The 20,804-nt window shown below is 36.2% G+C and overlaps 1 protein-coding gene across 3 annotated transcripts in view; it reads right to left on the bottom strand.

The window, feature by feature from the left end:
• LOC127797433 (ATP-dependent 6-phosphofructokinase 4, chloroplastic) overlaps window positions 1–19,928 on the bottom strand; it is a 28,287-nt gene extending 8,359 nt beyond the window's left edge. For 2 of the 3 annotated variants that reach the window (XM_052330327.1, XM_052330328.1), the window contains exons 1-12: window positions 19,483–19,927; window positions 17,870–17,916; window positions 17,716–17,755; window positions 17,545–17,607; window positions 17,290–17,427; window positions 16,423–16,581; window positions 16,288–16,341; window positions 16,124–16,192; window positions 4,858–4,987; window positions 4,718–4,758; window positions 2,052–2,276; window positions 440–488 (exon numbers count right to left, since the gene is read on the bottom strand). In XM_052330327.1, coding sequence (XP_052186287.1) covers window positions 440–488; window positions 2,052–2,276; window positions 4,718–4,758; window positions 4,858–4,987; window positions 16,124–16,192; window positions 16,288–16,341; window positions 16,423–16,581; window positions 17,290–17,427; window positions 17,545–17,607; window positions 17,716–17,755; window positions 17,870–17,916; window positions 19,483–19,725 — 1,258 coding nt within the window. In that variant the 5' untranslated portion in view covers window positions 19,726–19,927. Of the gene's footprint in view, window positions 1–439; window positions 489–2,051; window positions 2,277–4,717; window positions 4,759–4,857; window positions 4,988–16,123; window positions 16,193–16,287; window positions 16,342–16,422; window positions 16,582–17,289; window positions 17,428–17,544; window positions 17,608–17,715; window positions 17,756–17,869; window positions 17,917–19,482 lie in introns of all 3 variants that reach the window. The other variant, XM_052330329.1, reaches the window with a different exon arrangement.
• Between the last annotated feature and the right edge of the window lie 876 nt (window positions 19,929–20,804).

Here is a 20,804-nt window from a genome sequence, read left to right on the forward strand (position 1 = left end):
GAGTTAAGAGACCATTTTTGTTCTCATCCACAGTATGTCTATAAGAACAAAACAACATTTAAGTATCAAGAGCTTGTAATTTTTATCAGAATATTCAATTAAATAATCATCCTTGTGCTTACCTAGTTGGTTGTGCCATTTTCCCAATATAAGCCAGAACAATGTACATTCATTGAGGAGACATTATGTTATTTTTAACAAGAAGAATTGCAAGCTTAACCCCACTAGATAGGATCAGCTATATGAATTCTAGACCTTCAGCCATCTCTGTCACTAACTATTTATGACAAGTGTATATATAGAAATAAGAAATAAGGCAACTCCATACTTGAGGCACATACAACCAAAAAAGAAACTAAAGATGATATTAGTTAAAGGCAAATAGTTTCCCGAATTGCAGCTTAGTAAAGAAATAATCAATAAAAACTTTGAGAAATACCTATGTATTTTAAGTTTATCTCCATCTTCCGGACATTTGAAAAATGATCCTGCCACATAGAAATAAATATCCAAAACAGAAAATTTAGAATAAAGTAGGAGAAGTGAGGAATGAGTCTACTTAAAATAAATGGGAAAAAAGAGCCAACAATACACGAAGTTGCACATATGTTGACAAGAACAGTACAGAATTTAGAGACAAAAATTGCTAATTCAACTTATTTTTAGGGATGGCAATTGTACCTTGTTGAATTGTTAACTGCTATCTCATCTAAAAGCTTAAGTTGTTAGAGGGTTAACCATATTATCATTTTTAATCTCAACACGCCCCCTCAAGTGGGGCCAAACTTCACTGCATAATTAGTCCAAACACATGCAAAAATTTAAATATTGGGTCAGTAGTGAAGGCTTGAACATAGGACCTTTGCCCACTCTGATATCATGTTGAATTGTTAACCACCATCTTACCTAAAAACTTATACTGTTAGATAGAGAGTTAACTATATTATCATTTTTACTCACAACATATCCAATTTGATGGGTACTCATCAAACTTGCCCCAAATAGCATGGATTTGAACACCAAATTTTACCCATTGTGGCAAGTAGGCAGGTACATTAGTAAAAAAAAATCAATCCCCAGTGAAAGATGGGTTAGGGGGTAGGGATGGGCCCAAGCTGCAAATATACTTCAATATTTTTATATTATTTTTTATTACAATTTAAAAGGTCATCTTAAGCCAGTCTCACAAAGCCCCAGGCACTAATATGATTGTAATGGATTTGTAATGGACATTGTTGGGATGGATTCATAAAAGATGATTGGATTTAGATGTGTTTTATGATGGTTTTATAATGATTTACTTGTGTTATAATTGATGACCATTATTTCTATTGATATTAAAGTCAATCTAATCAATCTTCATACTAAATTTGATTTGTATATTTTATTATTACCAATGCAATGCACAATAAATAGTCGATGATAGCAAGTATATTGTAGATTTATTGATGCTTTTTATTACAAATCATTCTATAAATTTATGAATATATATGAATTAATTGGATAAAGGAACCTAATGGGAACTCATTCTATGATGGTGATGGGAAATTAAATACATTACATGCAGCGGGAACAGGAGATAGGGCTCCAGTCTATTGCCACTCATATTCAGATGTGCATCAACCACAGAGCTCCCACTTACATGGTACAGGATACCAGTCTATTGCCATTCCCATTCAGATGTCTGTCAACCACAGAGCTCCCATTTACATGAATAAGATTATCACAGAATCTTGTCTATTGTAAAATGAAGGCAAGAATCCCCATATGAGAAAACACATGAATTGGAAGTTCTTAGAACTGGTAGAGGACTGTAATGGAACAACTGGAAATTGGAAATAAGGTTGAAGAGCTGAAAACATATAAATTTCACCAGTTGTGTCATATAGCTGTAACATAAACAGAGTTTATATGCAGGCATAAATATGAGCACTTTGTAGAGTTTAAAGCGATTTTTTCATACAACTAAAGATTATCACATTTAGGACTTAGGAGTAATCAAGAATTCAAACCAGAAACAATAGAATTTTGTTCAGAAGTAGTTACTGCACCTTAATCTTTTGACTCAACCACGGACCAACATCTAGAAGTAACCTATTTCCCGATGCATCTCTCCCATCAAATGTTAGTGCATCCTGAGCAACATATTCCTGCCCAGCTCCTTCTGCCAATACAATTACCATGTGCCCATTTTCCGTAAGCCGTTTTTCAACAAATTCAAAAAGCCCACCCTGGCCTTCAAGATAGAAGGGAGACTCGGGAATCAAGCAACAATCCTGTTACAACTCAGAACTATCAATCAATCTTGTGATAGTCATATATCAGTTAAGACTAGCAAACAATCACAGAAATGTGAAAATATTCCAAAGCCTCAACTTTTTATTCTACTTTAAACACATCCAATCGAGTAATAACAAAGGAACACTACAAATATTAACAGATATGAAGTGTTACTCCAAGACAATCATCAAACAAATCCCTTCCAGCATTAATACAATAACTTGCATACATCTTTAAAATAATATTTTGAAGTTTCCAATCAGGATCAGTTAGGTGTCTCCAAGTAATGCTAGGGATTCTATGAAGGGGTCCTATCATGTTAGGTGCCAGCACTTGATCACTTCCAAACGCATGTCAATTGCTTCTCCAAATGTGATCCTATTACTTTTAATTTTTTTGTTAATAGATATTTTACACACTGAGGGGACATCTATCTCCATTGAAAAATCTTGCATGTCCATGACTAGAACAAAGTAGAACTACATTATAAGCTCAGAGAGAGAGAGAGAGAGAGGGAGAGTTAAAAATCAATTATGCCATTAGAACAATGTAGATTCGCATTTTATGAGTTCCCATCTCCTAAACTTTTTAATTTTAAGGAATTTGAATTCCAAAATATGTATTAATATTTTCAAAAATATATGTTAGAACTTATTAAACATACTCTTCCTCTATCATGTAGAATGTGAGCTATTTTCAGTATGCTCATAAGATATTATATGCTTGTCATGTCATGTGCCAAAATCTTTTTGAGAATTACCATTCATGTTATAGGCCCCATGATGTAGACAAGGCCAGAGAAGCCATGGAAAACCAATGGCTGGCCCAGCAATTTGTCACTGACTTGGATATAAAGATTGGAAAGATGATGGACAAAATAAATGAACAACATATATGAGTCCTCTGAAAAATGATAACAGTTAAAACAAGCCCACCAAAATATAGTAAGTCTGCAAGTTGAAAAGGGAATAAGCGAGTGATTTTCACTTTCCAGCTAAACCACACTCTTATCTCCAAATCTAAATAGAGGATTTCTTCTTAGCTTGGAAGGCATGGTCATGATGCTCAAGAAACGATCATCTGGCATGACATAAATGATATTATAGAACAAGAAAAGACAAGAAGGTTTCAACCATAACTGCTAACCAGCAGTTCTCCCCTGGGTCCACTGTCCCTGCCTATGTGATGTGGCCTGTGATGTGACGCAAGAGTATTATTTTGGAAAATAATTTAGTGGGATTTTTACTTTAGGAAAATTTTTCGTGGAGAGTTTTAATTTTTGAAAAAGAACTTGGTGACATGTCAAGCAATATCTGCATCCCATGTTTGTATCAATGCTTCCTAATTGGACTCAATGAACAAATTTTAATTTTGAGTGTATTCTTTCAACTACTAGGGAAGTAGAAAGTGGAAACATTTCAAAAATATTTGAAACAATTAAAATGTTGAATTTCTTAACACCATCTAATATAAAAGCTTAAGCTATTAGATACATGGTTAACTTTATCTTTTATATTATTATTTTTTACTCTAAATATACCTCCTCACATGTAGCCAGACTTCATTGCATAAGTAGTCCAAACACATGCAACAATTTAAATATTGGGTTAGCAATGAAGTTTGAACTCAGAACCTTTGCATACTCTGATATTATGTTGAATTATTACATATGATTTAAAAGCCTCAGTTTTTAGACACAAGGTTAACATTTCTTTTATATTATTATTTTTTTACTCTCAACAAAAAGAATTTGAAACCTTAAGGTTTGTGATTGTCCTTGTTATTGTAAAATACTTTGAAAGAACATATAAATGTTGGGAACCATGTATTGCCATCTAAGTGTATAAATCCTAATAAGTAATTAATTACAGATCAAGATTCATACAATCATTTGCAAAAGATAAACATTGTTGTGTTAAAAAAAAATTATGTATTGTTGGCACAAAGTGTCCAGTCTAATAAACTAGGACTATCCACATATTGGGATGAATAATCTCATTCTAACGACAGAAAGGTCACATCTAATATCATAAAACAAGATTATGATAGAACTCTTACTCAATTGATTGAACTTTAACTCAAAAACAATAGGAATTCCTCAATTACAGTAGCTTCAACAATGGATGTAACAAAAACAATGAAAGAAAACAAAAAGGCCTATTCGAGACAAATTTTTCCAGATCCTTCTCCCTCTTTCTCTCCTCCCTTTTATACCTACTCCTCTTGCTCGTTCCAGCCACATGCTCGATAATTCCCCTCTAACTAACTTGTGACTCTTTTACCCTTGAGTCATTTTACTTGGTTGCCCCCTGTGGCCCCACCCTTTTCCCCTCCTTTCTTCTCTGATAAGTTTGTTTAATGGAGGTCCTAACAAATTAGTAGTCATGTAGTGCATTCTAACTATACTTTTAAGCATGGCATCATGATCAAGTCATACCACATCTCGGCTAGCCAAAGTTGCAAACATAGCAATGAACCCTGCAAAAGAAAAGGCAGAAAAATTGAGGCAGCAATAAGTAATCAAAGCTGGAGTTCTATGTGTAGAAGAAATTATCCATTGTGTGACGCCCAACCCACCACTGTATCGACCCATTAGCTTCACTATTCCAACTCCATTTTCCACACTCTCAACCTCCACATGAGCAGCATTAATGGCCCTCTGAGCTTCTTCAACGGCAGTGTCAAAACCAAAAGATTTGTCTATCACCTGAAACCCACACTCCATATGTTAAACCAAAAATACTAATGAAAATGGCTTTGTTGAATTCAAAGAACTTTATATGCATGTATACATGGTACTTCATGTAACATTAGAATTTAAGCTGAAAAAACAGAGAATTGAGGTTCAAATATTTGGACATCTCGCCCTCCCAGAACCCCACCTAGGCAGGACCAACCATGAGAAATGGCCTTTACTAAGAAAAATTCATGATGCAAGGAATCCCTTTAATGCAAATTACTCAACATTTTGCTTCATCTTTTTAGGAAGAAATCATCTTACATAAATGGTAAAGTTTCAAATTTACATAAGATAAAATAAAATGTTTTGTATCTAACATCTTTAATCTGTACTAGTTTGCATGTGGGTCATTTAGGCTATATTTAAACTTATAGAATGAAGGAATGGATATGGAGAGGAAAAATCTATTTCACTATAATTGGGCGACAATGATTCCTCTCTTCTTATAGAGGAAGGACACAACATATAAGGAAATAATTTACAGAATATACAAAATATGCCTACAATAAAACCAATCAATTAAGGAAAGGATTAGGGGCATCAATCAAGTTTCTCCTTGATAAAATGCTTGTCCACCTCTACATGCTTCGTTATGTCATGAGAACCAGATTGTGGGCAATGGAAATCGTAGCTTTGTTGTCACAGTAGACCTTTACTGGTAAGAAAGTGGAAACCTTCAAGTTCTCTAGTAATCTTTTTATCCACGTAACCTCACAAATCTAGAGTGTCAAACATGGTTGGAAGTGGATTGCTTGGCGCCTTAATGGTACCAATTTTTTGTGCTGGTCTCAACCCATTCGTATGTACATCCAAGGAAAAGGAAAGATCAACTATTTGACGGGTGTTACACAAGCTCCAGACAGTGTAGACCCAGCTCTTGGGATGCCGAGAATTCAATGGTGATGGCTTGGTTTGTGAACTCCATGGAAGAAGAGATCAGTTCGAACTACATGTGTTTCTCTACAGCTAAGGAGCTTTGGGATGAGATCATTGCAATGTACACCAATTTGGGTAATCAATCCCAAATTTATGAACTCAACCTGAAGCTCGGTGAGATTCGGTAAGGCAACGACACCATCACCACTTATTTTAACTCCTTGAAGCATATATGGCTAGATCTCTTCAATGATTACAAGTGGAGGAACCCTGATGATTGCAAACATTACCAAAAAATGGTTGACGCTAATCGGGCATTCAAATTTCTTATCGTCCTCAATGTGAATTTGATGAGGTCCAAGGTAGGATTATTGGAAGAAATCCTTTCCCTTTAATTAGTGCAGCCTTTTAAAAAGTTCGACGTGAGGAAAGCCGAAGACTTGTCATTCTCAGCAAGAAAAGCAATGGCATGAGTGGTCTAACCGAGCACTAATTACTGTTGATGCCAATGCCGGGGGACGAAATATCCCTAGTCAGCAAAAGGCGGAATAGAAACCTGTGTTTGGTGTGACCACTGCAACAAACCACGCCACAATTGGGAAACTTGCTGGTTGATCCATGGAAAGCCAGCCAACTAGAAGTCGAGACAGAAACGACCATAGCTTACTACCAATGAAGCCAAAGCTCGACCCTTTAGTAAAGAAAAGCTCAATCAACTCCTAAAATTGCTAAAGTCTAATATGTTATCTGGAACACCCAATTGTTTATTGGCCCATTCAAGTAGAAATCCATTAGCTCTATCTAGTTCTTTAAAATCTACTCCTTGGATCATTGATTCAGGGGTATTTAATCATATGATTGGTTTATAAAATCTATTCAATTTGTACATTCCTTGTTCTAGTAGTAAAAAAATAAGAATAACTGACGGTAGTCTTTCACCTATTATAAGTAAAGGTCTCATTAAACTCTCTGATAGTATTGATCTTAAATCAGTACCTTATATTCCTAAGCTTGCCTGCAACCTTTTGTCTGTCAGTAAACTCTCAAAAGACTCTAACTGTCGTGTTATCTTCTTTGATTCTTATTGTACATTTCAGGACTAGAACTCGGGGAAGACGTTTGGCAATGCTAGAGAGATAAATGGACTCTACTATTGGAATAAGGATGTCTTCAGTAATTAAAAAGCTCACGGAATGAGTGGTACTAGTTTGACTTCTATTTCTGATCAAATAATGCAATGGCATCTTGAAACAAGCAAAAAAAGAATGCTTGATTGAATCTAAATGTGCTGAGAACAAGAACATAAATACTCTACCTATCCTTATCTTTTCTCTTAGAAAATAGGAGATGAGATAGGATATTCTATCTCCTAAAATTTAGGAAATACAATCTCCTAAATTATAGAGATAACCTAAAAAATCTAAACATACAAATTCAAACTTTAAATTATAAAATACAATAATTCAATCTATATGACCGGATGGCCTTATCCTTCATAACCAATCTTCAACTTTGAATTTCGTCCAACACTCCCCCTCAAGCTGTGGAGTAGATGCACATCATTCCCAGCTTGCTAATCAGAAATTCGAACCCTGGTCTCACCATAGCCTTTGTAAACACATCTGCTACTTGATCTTTGGTGGAAATATAAGATAAGACTATCCCTCCTTCTTCAATTTCTCTTTTTATAAAACTTCTATCTATCCTCACATGCTTCATGCGATCATGTTGAACAAGATTTTTTACTATGCATATTGCCGACTTACTATCACTGTAGACCCTTGTAGGTTGAGCCAAGGGTATCTTTAGGTCCTTCAATAGCCTCTCTAACCATATCACTTCACATATTCCTTGAGCTATCGCTCGAAACTCTGCCTCAGCACTGCTACGGGCCACCATAGATTATTTTTTGCTTCTCCATGTCACAACATTTCCCCATACCTTGGTACAATATCCCGTTGTTGACCTGCTGTCCTCATTTGAGCCTGCCCAATCTGCATCCACAAATCCTTCAATTCCCTTTTCTTTTGTTTTTCGAAACATCAATCCTTTTCCAGGTGTTCCTTTAAGATACCTTAGAACATGAAATACTGCATCCATATGTCTTTGTGTGGGTGAGTGCATATATTGACTTATTTTACTTACTGCATAGGCAATGTCAGGCCGAGTCAAAGACAAATAAATCAACCTTCCCACCAAGCATTGGTACCTCTCCTTGTCTACGAGAATATCACCCTCTTCTTCTCTTGATTTCCAACCCTTGTCTAGTGGAGTGCCAGTAGGTCTGCATGCCAACATCCCGGTGTCCTTTAGTAAATCCAAGGTATACTTTCTCTGTGATACAAATAACCCTTCTTGACTTCTAGCCACTTCCATACCCAAGAAGTATTTCATCAACCCGAGATCTTTGACTTCAAATTCCGTCTTCAACTGCTTCTTTAAAGTTTTAATTTCTTGTAGATCATCACCTGTTACAATGATATCATCAACATAAACAATTAGAATAGATTTCTTCCCATATTCTGTAGTTTTCACAAACAACGTATGATCAGCTTGTCCCCATTGATACCCAAATTGAATTAAGGTCATGCTGAATTTTTTGAACCATGCCCTAGGTGACTGCTTTAATCCATATAGAGATTTTTTCAGCTTGCACACATTTCCTATGCCAGCCTCCCCTTCAAAACCAGGTGGGATCCTCATATATATTTCCTCATCTAAGTCCCCATTAAGAAATGCATTCTTAATATCAAACTAAAACAGTGGCCAATCTAAATTTACTGCAATAGAAAGAATTACCCGAATAGAATTCAACTTAGCCACAGGTGCAAAAGTCTCCTCATAATCTATCCCATATGTTTGAGTGAACCCTTGGGCCACCAATCAGGCTTTATACCTTTCAATACTACCATCAGCATTGTGCTTCACAGTAAATACCCATCAGCATCCAACTATCTTCTTGTCTAAAGGTCTCCTCACTATTTCCCAAGTGCCATTTCCCACCAGGGCCTTCATTTCCTCCATAACCGCTGCTTTCCATTTAGGATCCTGCATTGCTCCTTGGATATCTTTTGGAACAACTATACTGTCAACTTTAGCAATAAACCCTCTAAATTTAGGAGACAACTTAGCATAGGTCAAATGATTTTTCAGTGGGTATTTTGCACAGGACCTTACCCCCTTTCGTAGAGCTATGGGCATTGCCCAATCCAGTCCGTCCTCTAGTGTTACATCACTGCTAGTGTCATGCTCCTTGCTGAGAGTTTCCCTTGTTTCAGGGTTGTCTTTTAAACATTCTTCTTCAATCCTGTATGCATCTTCGGAAGGACCAGCAGCTGTTGGTAGAGATGATTGACACTACTGTAGCTTAGTTTGGTCTTTTGGCCATCGGGAATAAACAAACAGAGGGTCAGCCGGTGGTTTGGTATTGTTCTGACCAGAACAATGGCCAGATACTGCTTTGTTAGAATCAGTTGTTAATTCATGGACTGTTGGAGCTGTATCTGTTGTTGTAGGAGTCACTGTTAGTGTGTTATCAGAGGTTTTAATCATTTCTCCCCCTTGAGAATACACTGGCAGTGAAAGAGTGGGAGAAGAAAGAGAATCAGTGGAGAAATTCATAGGTGATGTGGACTGATAGTAGGGAATATCCTCATAGAATGTAACATCGGAGGAAATATAGTATTTTCGGTTCATAGGGCTATAACACTTGTATCCTTTTTGGGTAGGAGAATAACCAATGAAGAGGCATTTTAGGGCCTTGGGATCAAGCTTAGTACGAGAGGGACTGTGATTGTGAACATAAGCAACACAGCCAAACACTTTAGGCGCAAGGGATTGGAGAAAAGGAGCATGAGGATATAAGGCACAAAGAGTATCAATGGGGGTTTTGAAACTCAAGGTCTTGGAGGGTAGATGGTTTATAAGAAACGCTGCTGTAAGAACCGCCTCTCCCCAATAGGAATGAGGGACATGGGTTGTGAACATCATTGCTCTTGCAACTTCTAAGAGATGCCTATTTTTCCGTTCGGCCACACCATTTTGTTGTGGTGTGTAAGGGCAAGAGCTTTGATGTAAAATCCCATGGTCAAGCAAGTAGTTGGTTAGGTCATGAGAAAAATATTCCCTCCCATTGTCAGTCATAAGAATGTGAATTGAAGCTTGGAACAAATTCACAACAAATTGATGAAATCGTTTGAAGATACCACTAGCTTCGGATTTCTCCTTCATAAGGTATACCCAACATGCTCTAGAGTGGTCATCTATGAAGATTATAAACCACCTAGAACCTAAAATATTTGGGTGTTTAGATGGGCCCCAAATATCACTATGGATGAGATGGAATGGAGATGAGGGTTTTGTAAGATTGGGTGGAATGATGGACCTTAGCTGTTTTGCAAGAGTACAATGCTCACATGAAAAAATGTGATCTTTATTAATGAAGAATTGAGGATATAAAAATTTAAGGTAAGGAAAACTAGGGTGTCCTAATCGCTTATGCCATAACATAGCTTTGGCATTAGCGTTAACATTGAAAACAAATTTATTTGAATGAGCAGCCTTTAATGAGTTCCCGGGCAACCAATAGAGACCATCCCTAGCTTCAGCATTGCCAATCATCATCCCCGAGGCTAGGTCCTGAAATAAACAGTAGGATGGGAAGAATATCACTTTGCAATTCATGTCACTTGTAATCCTACTTACAGATAACAGTTTGTAACTTAATCCTGGAACATATAGAACTGAATCAAGTTTTAACTTTGAAATACACACTTTACCAAGACCCAAAGCAGGAGAGATAGAACCATCAGCCATAGAAATCTCAATCAGCTTTCTACATGGCCTGTACTCGGTCATACATTCCATGGAACTTGACATATGGTCAGATGCTCCTGTATCTACTATCCATACATCATTAGGAATCTGTTTTGACACTAGAGAGCAGTGAGGGTTACCTTGCAAAGCAACGGAGGCTGTAGGTTGAGGATTAGAAGAATCAGCCAATCTTGTTCCTTGACTAAGCAGCCTGTACAATGTCTGTATTTGTTCTTCTGTCAGATTTAAGTCCGATTTTAATCCTTTTTCTCCACCTGATTTTGGGCCATCTTCACTAGATGCAGCAGCCACATAGGCTGATCTGCTGCCTTCTCGTTTATTCCTTGGTTTCCAGTCGGCTGGCTTGCCATGGATCTTCCAACAAGTCTCTCGGGTGTGGTATGGTCTCTTGCAATGATCACACCATTGCTTTTCTCTCCCAGAATATTTTTGACCAAAATCCCCTTGCTTAACAGTAACAAGGGCTGAATGTTGGTTAGTCAAATCAGCAGTCGATTGAAGCATAACCTTTCGGCGGCTTTCTTCTCTTCTAACTTCTGCAAAAACTTCCCTTAAATTGGGTAGAGGTTTAGTGCCTAAGATCCTGCCACGTACCTCATCTAGATCACTGTTAAGTCCATGGAGAAAATCGAAAATTCAATCTTTTTCGATCATCTTATTATACTTAACACTATCAGCAGCATTTTCCCAAGTAATAGTGTAAAACAAATCCATCTCATGCCATAACTCTACCAAAGTATTAAAATAATCTTTAACACTTAGATTACCTTGTTTGGTGTTCCTTATGGCTGACCTTACCTCAAAACTTTGAGATGAATTTTCCAAATCTGAATACATCTCTTGCACCGATTCCCAAATCTCCTTGGCTGTTTTGTGGAAGAGGTATGTCCTTCCAATCCTAGTTTCCATTGAATTTATCAACCATGCCATGATGGTTGAATTTCCTGCCTCCCATATGCCATAAGAGGCGTCTGTTGGCGAAGGAGCTAGAGTCGCACCATTCAAATATCCAGCTTTCCCTTTACCCTTGATCACCAATAAAACTGATTGAAACCACTCCCTAAAATTACTCCCATTTAACTTATGGTGAGTAATTTGTAGTGGGTGATTGTCGATTGAATGGCTGGACATGTTAGGAACTGATTGTGAATAACTCGAATGGTGAATAGCACTTGGAGAACTGGTGGCTAACGTTTCTGTAAAGGTAGGGTTTTGGGTTGCATCGGCCATAATTTTCTTTTTCGGAAAAGGAAGGAAGAAATAAACGGCAGAGAAAAAAAAACTTTACTTGAGGCCTAACCTAGGCTCTGATACCATGAAACAAGCAAAAAAAGAATGCTTGATTGAATCTAAATGTGCTGAGAACAAGAACATAAATACTCTACCTATCCTTATCTTTTCTCTTAGAAAATAGGAGGATGAGATAGGATATTCTATCTCCTAAAATTTAGGAAATACAATCTCTTAAATTATAGAGATAACCTAAAAAATCTAAACATACAAATTCAAACTTTAAATTATAAAATACAATAATTCAATCTATATGGCCGGATGGCCTTATCCTTCATAACCAATCTTCAACTTTGAATTTCGTCCAACACATCTTAGACTAAGCCATCCTAGTTTCCCTTATTTAAGACATTTGTTTCCCAAGTTGTTTAAAGGAGTGAATTCTTCTATGTTTCAATGTGAAAGTTGTCGTTTGTCCAAAGACCATCATGTTAAGTTTATTTCAAAACCCTACAGCCCTTTAAAACCATTTTATTTGATTCATAGTGATGTTTGAGGACCCTCAAAGGTTCCCACTTTATTTGGCAAAAATATGGTTTGTAACTTTTATTGATGATCATACTAGACTATGTTGGGTTTATTTACTTGCCAAGAAGTCCAACATGGATAGAATTTTCAAAGATTTCTTTTCCATGATGGGTCCCAGTCGTGTCAGTTCAAAAGAAGGTTTTCATTATTTTGTAACCTATATTGATGATTTTTCTCGAAGTACATGGCTATATTTAATGAAAACGCATTCATAATTGTTTTCAGTCTTCACTACACTTTGTGCTAAAATTAGAACTCAGTTTAATGTGCCTATTCGTGTTTTCCGTAGTGATAATACTCTTGAATATTTGTCCTCACCAATTAAAAGCTATATGGCATCCAATGGGATTCTTCACCAAACTTCGTGTCTTAGAACCGCACAACAAAATAAGGTGACTAAATGAAAGAATCGTCATTTAATTGAAACTGCCCGTATGCTTCTTCTTCATATGCATGTTCCGCTTCAATACTGGGATGATGTTGTCTTAACTGCATGTTACTTAATTAACCAAATGCCATCTTCTGTTCTTAATGACCAAATTTCTCATTCTATTCATTTTCCTCGAGTTGACTTATATTCTCTTCCTCCTCATATCTTTGGGAGTACCTACTTTGTTCACCATCTTGCCCCAGGTCGTGATAAGTTATCCGCTCGTTCCATCAAATGTGTTTTTCTGGGTTATTCACGCCTTCAGAAGGGGTATCATTGTTATTCTCCTCAATTAGCTCAATATTTTGTTTCAGCAAATGTTACCTTCTTTGAGTCATCTCTTTATTTTCCCTCTTCGTTTGAGGTCCCCGAGTCCGTGTCTGCTAGCTTACCTTTGCCTATTTCTTTTCTTGACCTTTCACCTTCTCCATCTCCACCGCCCTTTGCCTCTCGCCTTGATTGCCTCAATCTTCAAGTTTATCAACCACTTCTTCGACCTGTGGCCCAACCAGCAACGTCTGTCATCACTAGTTCTAGGGAGTCGTCTACTAACTCATCCTCTACACCTGTTAGTTCTTCCTCTTCCGGTCCATCACCCTCAATTTCTAATCTTGACTTACCTATTGCTCTTCATAAAGGTACTCGTCGTTGCATCACTCTCCATCTCATTTCACATTTTGTTAGTTATAATTCTTTATCCCCTAGACATTCTACTTTTGTTTCTTCTTTATCTTTTGTTTCTCTTCCTAAATCTGTTCCCGAAGCTCTTTCCCATCCGAGGTGGCGGACTGCTATGGTTGAAGAAATATTTGCCTTACATTCCACTGGGACTTGGTACCTCTTCCCAAGGGTAAGTCTACTGTTGATTGTCGTTAGGTTTACACTGTTAAAGTTGGTCCTAACGGCCGGATTGATCGCCTTAAGGCTCACCTTGTTGCCAAATGATACACTCAGGTTTTTGGCCTTGATTATGGCAATACATTTTCTCTTGTTGCTAAGATCTCCTTTGTTCATCTTTTCTTGTCCCTTGTTGTTATGTTTCACTGGCCTTTTCATCAACTAGACATCAAAAATATCTTCTTTCATGGCAATTTACAGGAAGAGGTGTATATGGAGCAACCTCCTAGCTTTGTTGCTCAAGGGAAGTCTAGGTTGGTGTGTCGCCTTCAAAAATCCTTATATGATTTAAAACAATCTCCTCGAGCTTGGTTTGGTCAATTCAGTTTAGTTGTTTTTGAGTTTGGTTCAACTCGTAGTGAAGCAGATCATTTTGTTCTTTATCGCTCTCAATCTGGCCGCCACATTCTTTTAGTGATATATGTTGATGATATAGTACTTACAGGGGATGATGATGTTGGTATCACTGAATTAAAGGCACATCTTCACCAACAGTTTCAGACTAAGGATTTGGGTTCCTTGAAATATTTTTTGGGTATTGAGGTAGCTCAATCAAAGCAAGGCATCTATATTTCTCAAAGAAAGTATGACTTGGATATGCTAGAGGAGACAGAGTTGCTTGGATGTAAGCCCAAAGATACCCCTATGGATTCGAATATCAAACTGTTACCGGGACAGAGGAGTCTCTTTCTGATCTTGGGTGCTACCGTTGACTAGATGAGAAACTTAATTATCTCACAATCACACGTCCTGATATTTCATTTGTTGTGAGTGTGGTAAGTCAATTCTTGGATTCAACTTGTGACAGTCACTAGGATACAGTAATTCGTATTCTTCGGTATATTAAGCATTCCCCCAATTGGGGTGTATTGTATCAGAATCATGCACACAATTAGATTGTGGGATATACGGAAGTTGATTGGGCAGGATCACCTAGTGACAAGTGATCCACATCTAGATACTATGTATTGGTGGGTAAAAACCTAGTCTCTTGGAAAAGTAAGAAACAAATTATTGTCTTCAGATCCAGTGCAGAAGCTGAATATAGGGAAATGGTAGTAACAACATGTGAGCTAATGTGGCTGAAACAATTAATTGAGAAGTTAGGAGTTACGCAGGTTAAGTCTATGCAATTGATCTGTAACAATCAAGCTACAATGCACATTGCTTTTAATCCTGTGTTTCATGAGAGAACCAAGCATATTGAAATTGATTATCACTTTGTTAAAGAAAATGTACTCTCTGGGGATATAGTTACAACATATGTGGGTTCTGATCAATTAGCTGATTTACTCACTAAGTCACTTAGAGGTTCTCGTGTAAATTACATTTGTACCAAACTGAACATGCTCAATAAATATGCTCCAACTTGAGGGGGAGTGTAAAATAAGATTAGTAAGGGGTATTAGTGTAATTAACTTGAAATACTTGTATATATATTCTCTTGTATTATACACTTTTAGTAGAATACACATTATTTTATTCACAATGTGTTTCCATTTTTCCTCTCTGCCATTTCAGAAAATAGATTTCCAAGAAGAAGATTAATTTTTAAAAAATAAATAAATAAATCTCGGTCCACAAGTTGCATGAATTTAGCCAGAATAGTAATCAATTGATGTAGCAAAACCAATGTGGTGCTGATAAATGAGTTTGCATATTTTAACAAAGTTTAAACTTGCAAAATATGCAGAATCTCCAAAAAAACATTACCCGGAGTTGGTCCCTGATAATTGAGGGTTCTTGGAGGATCATTTCATGTATAAATACTTTTATGATTTTTTAAGGCAACTTCACAGTGTTTCCAAGCTCTAGTTTTTTTGTAACAAATATTTTGAGGAATAAACCTGAGCAGGTCCTGCTTTCAGGTTCTGAATGCAAATATATGGATAATAGCCATATAAGCATCCAAATACCACGTTGCAAGACTTCCAATAGAATCCAGTCAATAAATTGGAGATGAGGATTTAAAATTAGTCGGTACACTTTGTATGTATGAATATTAACAGTCATCTTCCCTAGACATAAGATAAGCCCAAAGTTCTCAGATCTGATATATTACTTCCCAAGCAAAGACTACCAACTACATGCTTGAAGATTTGCTGTACCCACACCTAACTTTTAGTTGACTTTTATCAGGGTACAGTATCCCAGCCTTCAGATTTGCAAATGAAACAAAACCGCATAGGAAGAAAAAAGGATACAACCCATAAAACAAGAGATAAGACATGGTTCATTTGACTTACAGAAATATCATTATCAATTGTTTTGGGGATTCCAGCTACCGCCACTTGAATGCCACGTTTCTCAACTTCCTTGACAAAAAAGTGCAAATTAACATCTTACTGTAACACAGCTGGACTTCAAGGCATTAAGAGAGGAACAGATTCATATTTACATAATTGAGCACCTTGTAAATTGCTGCTGCTCCTTTTTGAGTCCCATCACCTCCAATTATATACACCTAAACCCCACACACAGAAAGACTTTTCTCAAAAACATCTAAAAACTTCCCTATAAATGGCAGGAAAAGGAGAACAAATACCTGATTTATCCCCCGGTCCTGAATGTTATCAACTATCTTGCTAGTATTATGACCTCCTCTTGATGTTTGAAGAATGGTTCCACCACGTTTATGAATATCATTAACAACTTTAGGGGTCAGCTGCATTGTATTTTTTGAGTAAAAGCCTCTGTATCCACCCTGGAAATTTTAAAAGGGTATGTTGTGAAGTACCATAACATGTAACTAGTTTTTTTCTTTTTCATTATTTTTATAACGGGTAAATTGATTATATAGCCATTAAATTTTGGTCATTTTGCCCAGACAATCCCTAAACTTTCAAATTTGCCCAATCAATCCCTGAACTTTCCAAAATTAGCCACGACAACCCCTCAAAGGGCCAAATTTCAGGGGGTGTTGTGTCTAATTTAGGGGGTGTTATCCCTAATTTTGGGAAGCTCAAGGACTGATGAGACGAATTCTAAAATTCAATGGGTGTCTGGGCCAAAGACCAAGGTTTATGGGGTTGTCAAGTCAATTTAGCCTTTTATAATTATTGATAACTATAGTTATGACAAAGACGAACAACCATTTATCATCTATAATTGGCATTTGCTGTAATTATGGCATTACCAGAAGCATTAATGAGGAATTTCTATTTAAAAATATGAAAGTAATGCTATACAAGATGACCATCCTTCAGCAAGTCACATAGTTATTGTGAAATCAAAAGACAAACAGGTTGACTCTGAAACATCATAAAAAGATTCAAATAAACCCCAAAAAATATATTTGGGAAAGTTAATCTATCAAATTTTACTAAACCTTGTGTCTAATCAATTAGAGAATAAATACATGTCAACTGCCCAAACTTCAGTATTAAGAAGATATGGTTCACATTAGACTCACCACAATACCAAGTACATCATTGACGTTGTACATATAATTCAAGCCACACACGATCTCCCGAATCACTGTATTGATCCCTGGGCATAAACCACCACAAGTAACAATACAAGCACGCACTTTCTCTGACTTGAAATAAACCTAATATCAAAAAGACATTACACCTCTATCATACAATGTTGCAACGGCACTTAACAAATAAAATATAGCCAGTCTGTTCACCAATAAGGTTTTGAAGATCATATAGAGACATATTACCTTTTCACGAGGTCCTGCACGCCGGAAATGTGCTCCTCTAGGACTGTTCTTCCTAACAATAATCTAAAGGCCAACACATAAAATGACTAAAATAGAACTCAAGAAGGTGGTAAGAAAAAATTACAAGTGAATGGAAACAAAAAGAAAGAAAGAAAAAGAGAGATCACATACTTCCTCTGCTACCGCATCTTCAGGGCTAACAAAAGTTTCCCTAGCAATACAGAAGATATTTAATAGAATGACATTAAACAAAGATTCAAGGTGCTATGCATAAAAGCAGTAATAATGCAACGGTTTTGGGAAACTAAATAGAATGTGAACATACTTGACTATGGCATAAGCTTGGCTCGTTTTCAAAGGATTTAGATAGGACTGTAGACATAATAAAAAAAAAACAGTGAACCACAATTAATTGTCAAAATGATATAAAAATAGTTTACAATGATTGAGTTGACACATCAATTTATTAAATGTCATATACAATCATATTTATTAAAAAAAAATGGTATTTCATGTCCAACCTTGTATTTTGAGATCTACAAATTCAAACACATAGCAATATATCCTGGTCAACTCTCAAATTGTTAAGTTAAAAAAATAATTCGCACTTCATTTTTCCCCAACTATTAATAAACAGCCACAAAGTAGATGAATGTGCAAACCTATGTCTCAAATTTACAGAGCAGGACACAGAGGCAGAATAAATTAAGATCAATATAGAGTGATCAAAACAGTTGCTTGTTCATTAAGACAAATTTCAGCCTTGTGAACCAATGATCTGTTTCCCATGCTCATTGACAATTACTGGGTAAATCACACGAAAGATCACTAAACTTTGGTGTATTTTTCATTTTGGTTACTAAACTTTAATTATTTGCAATGTGATCATAGAAGTTTAAAAATTTTTGTAATGTGATCACATATAAGATTTTCCAGTCACTCTATAGTCGGAGTGGGTGACCTGGCGCTGATGTGGCAAACAACAAAAATTATTGTGCAATAACAACCAATCAGAACGTGTCATGTGTCAAAGAATATTTTTATTGTTTGTCACATTAGCACCTCGTCACCCACTCCGGCTATAGAGTGACCGAAAAATCTTATATGTGACCACATTACAAAATTTTTTAAACTTCTATGATCACATTGTAAAGAATTAAAGTTTAGTGACCAAAATGAAAAACACACCAAAGTTTAGTGATCTTTCATGTGATTTACCCACAATTACCTAAACATCCCAGATCTACTTATTCCACCAATTCCATTTCCAAGATTTACCACAAACTGGTTCTCGCCATTTTAGTAATATATGCCCCAAATGTCACCTGTAACATCTGTACACTTCTTTTGCAAGATTTATGAGACAAGTGGGCTGCGTCCACCTCATGTTGCCATCAAATTTATCATTTTGTACTTTTGGAAAGAGTTAAGAGTTTGGTGCCACCAATTTTTCTCATTCTCAATATTTCCTTTCCATTTAATCTATTAGCCCCGGAAATTGCACACATCCTACAAGTAATTTCATTTTCCTTTTGCTTGTAACTAGGATGGTGAAGAAGGACTGAAAGAAGCATAATCAAGCTAAATTTATTACACACATATATATGCGTATATATTTTCTCTTTTCGTTTGGGCTCCACGGGGATGGAGAGAAGAATCATATAATTAGTTTCAATATCCATTCTTCCATTTCCTTCTGCTTGAAAAACTCCTAGTCCCGAACACGGCATCAATGAATCTCAGGTCCAAAGATAGCAGTGGAGAAGCCAAACCACACATGAATTTTATTCTTTCGACAACTTTCCCAGGGACCAAATTGATATATAACTTCAATAAATTAACTAACAATCCAACTTCACGTCTAACAAGATTTCAGTATCACATTCCTCTTCTGGAAAGCAAAAAAAAAAAAAAAATGAACCGAAAAGCAAAAATTACCGGTAAATCTGGGAGAAAGTCGGTCAAGTGAGGAACGTCTTCGAGAACAAAACCGTCGTCGACGCCGTGATTCGAACTGAGGGCTCTGATCGCTAGAGTGTTGTGAGGCCAAAGCAAGCGCTTCCTGAGAGAGACTTTAGGTTTGAAATTGGCAACATGTAGAAATAGGGGCCGAGAAACGAGAGGAGATGTGGTTGGAGAGGGAGAGAGATAACAAAGAGTTGCAGAGAGAGAGAGATCCATGTAAACTGGAAGATCAGAGCGGGAGCGGAAGCGGAAGCGGATACGGGAACTTTGACACGGAAAGTGAACGGTAAAAAAAGAGAGTGATCGGAAGCAGCAGTTTGAAAGAGGCGTGGGACTTGAGAACCAGTTTAACGACAATTCTGACCTTGGGGGCGACCCTTGAAATTGCCGTTAACTCTGTTCCCCGCTCCTCACAGTCGTAGGTTTCGTGCTCTTTACATTTATAAGTTGAATTTTTAATTTTGTGGAAATTACACTCACGAATTTTGGGTTTTCAAAAAAAAAAAAATCGAGATATTCTTTTATATTTCAAAAGTAATAAAGATTTTTTTCCTGATTTTTGAATTACATTTTTTCTATAGTTATTTATAAATATTTGAATATGATATAAATATCTTTAATTATTTTTTCTTATTATTTCTTTTTGCCTTGTACAACAAACTAATAAAAATTTAACTATATATCCATTGCAAAACTAGAGAGAGGGAGAGAAACATCGACAAATTGCCAAATTTTAGCTAATTTGCTAGACAAAAAAAGATAATAAATGGAGAACAAGAGAAAATATGATGATTTTTTATCATATGAATAATTTTAATAACAATAGATCACTGTTGGGGAGTTTACTGTCCTTTTTTAAATATCATAGCTATTTTTGTCTTTGGCCACGTTTGTTGCAGCTTAATTAAAAAAATTATAGTTTATAATTTCTTATATTATAGTTTCTAAAACTTAGAATAAATTGTGAACCTGTTTGCTGCAGCTTCTTAGAAGTTGTAATTAAGTAGTTGTGGTGTTTGATACCATAAGCTGTAAAATAACTTATTTTTGTATAATTATCCATAATATCCTTAGTAGTTATAGAATGATAATTTAAAAATTAATTAGTGTATATATATATAAGTTTCAAGTGTTATAAAAAAATTAATTAAAGTATAGAGAGAGGAAGATGACGAGAGAGAGGAAGAGATTTGAAAATGGAGATAACGGTGGAAAAGAAAAACCCATGATTGCATAGACAAGAGGATAATTCTTTGCTAAAAATAAGGGTAAAATTGTCATAAAATGTAATTATT

Source organism: Diospyros lotus, chromosome 3 (assembly GCF_014633365.1).
Source record: "Diospyros lotus cultivar Yz01 chromosome 3, ASM1463336v1, whole genome shotgun sequence".
NCBI lineage: Eukaryota > Viridiplantae > Streptophyta > Magnoliopsida > Ericales > Ebenaceae > Diospyros > Diospyros lotus.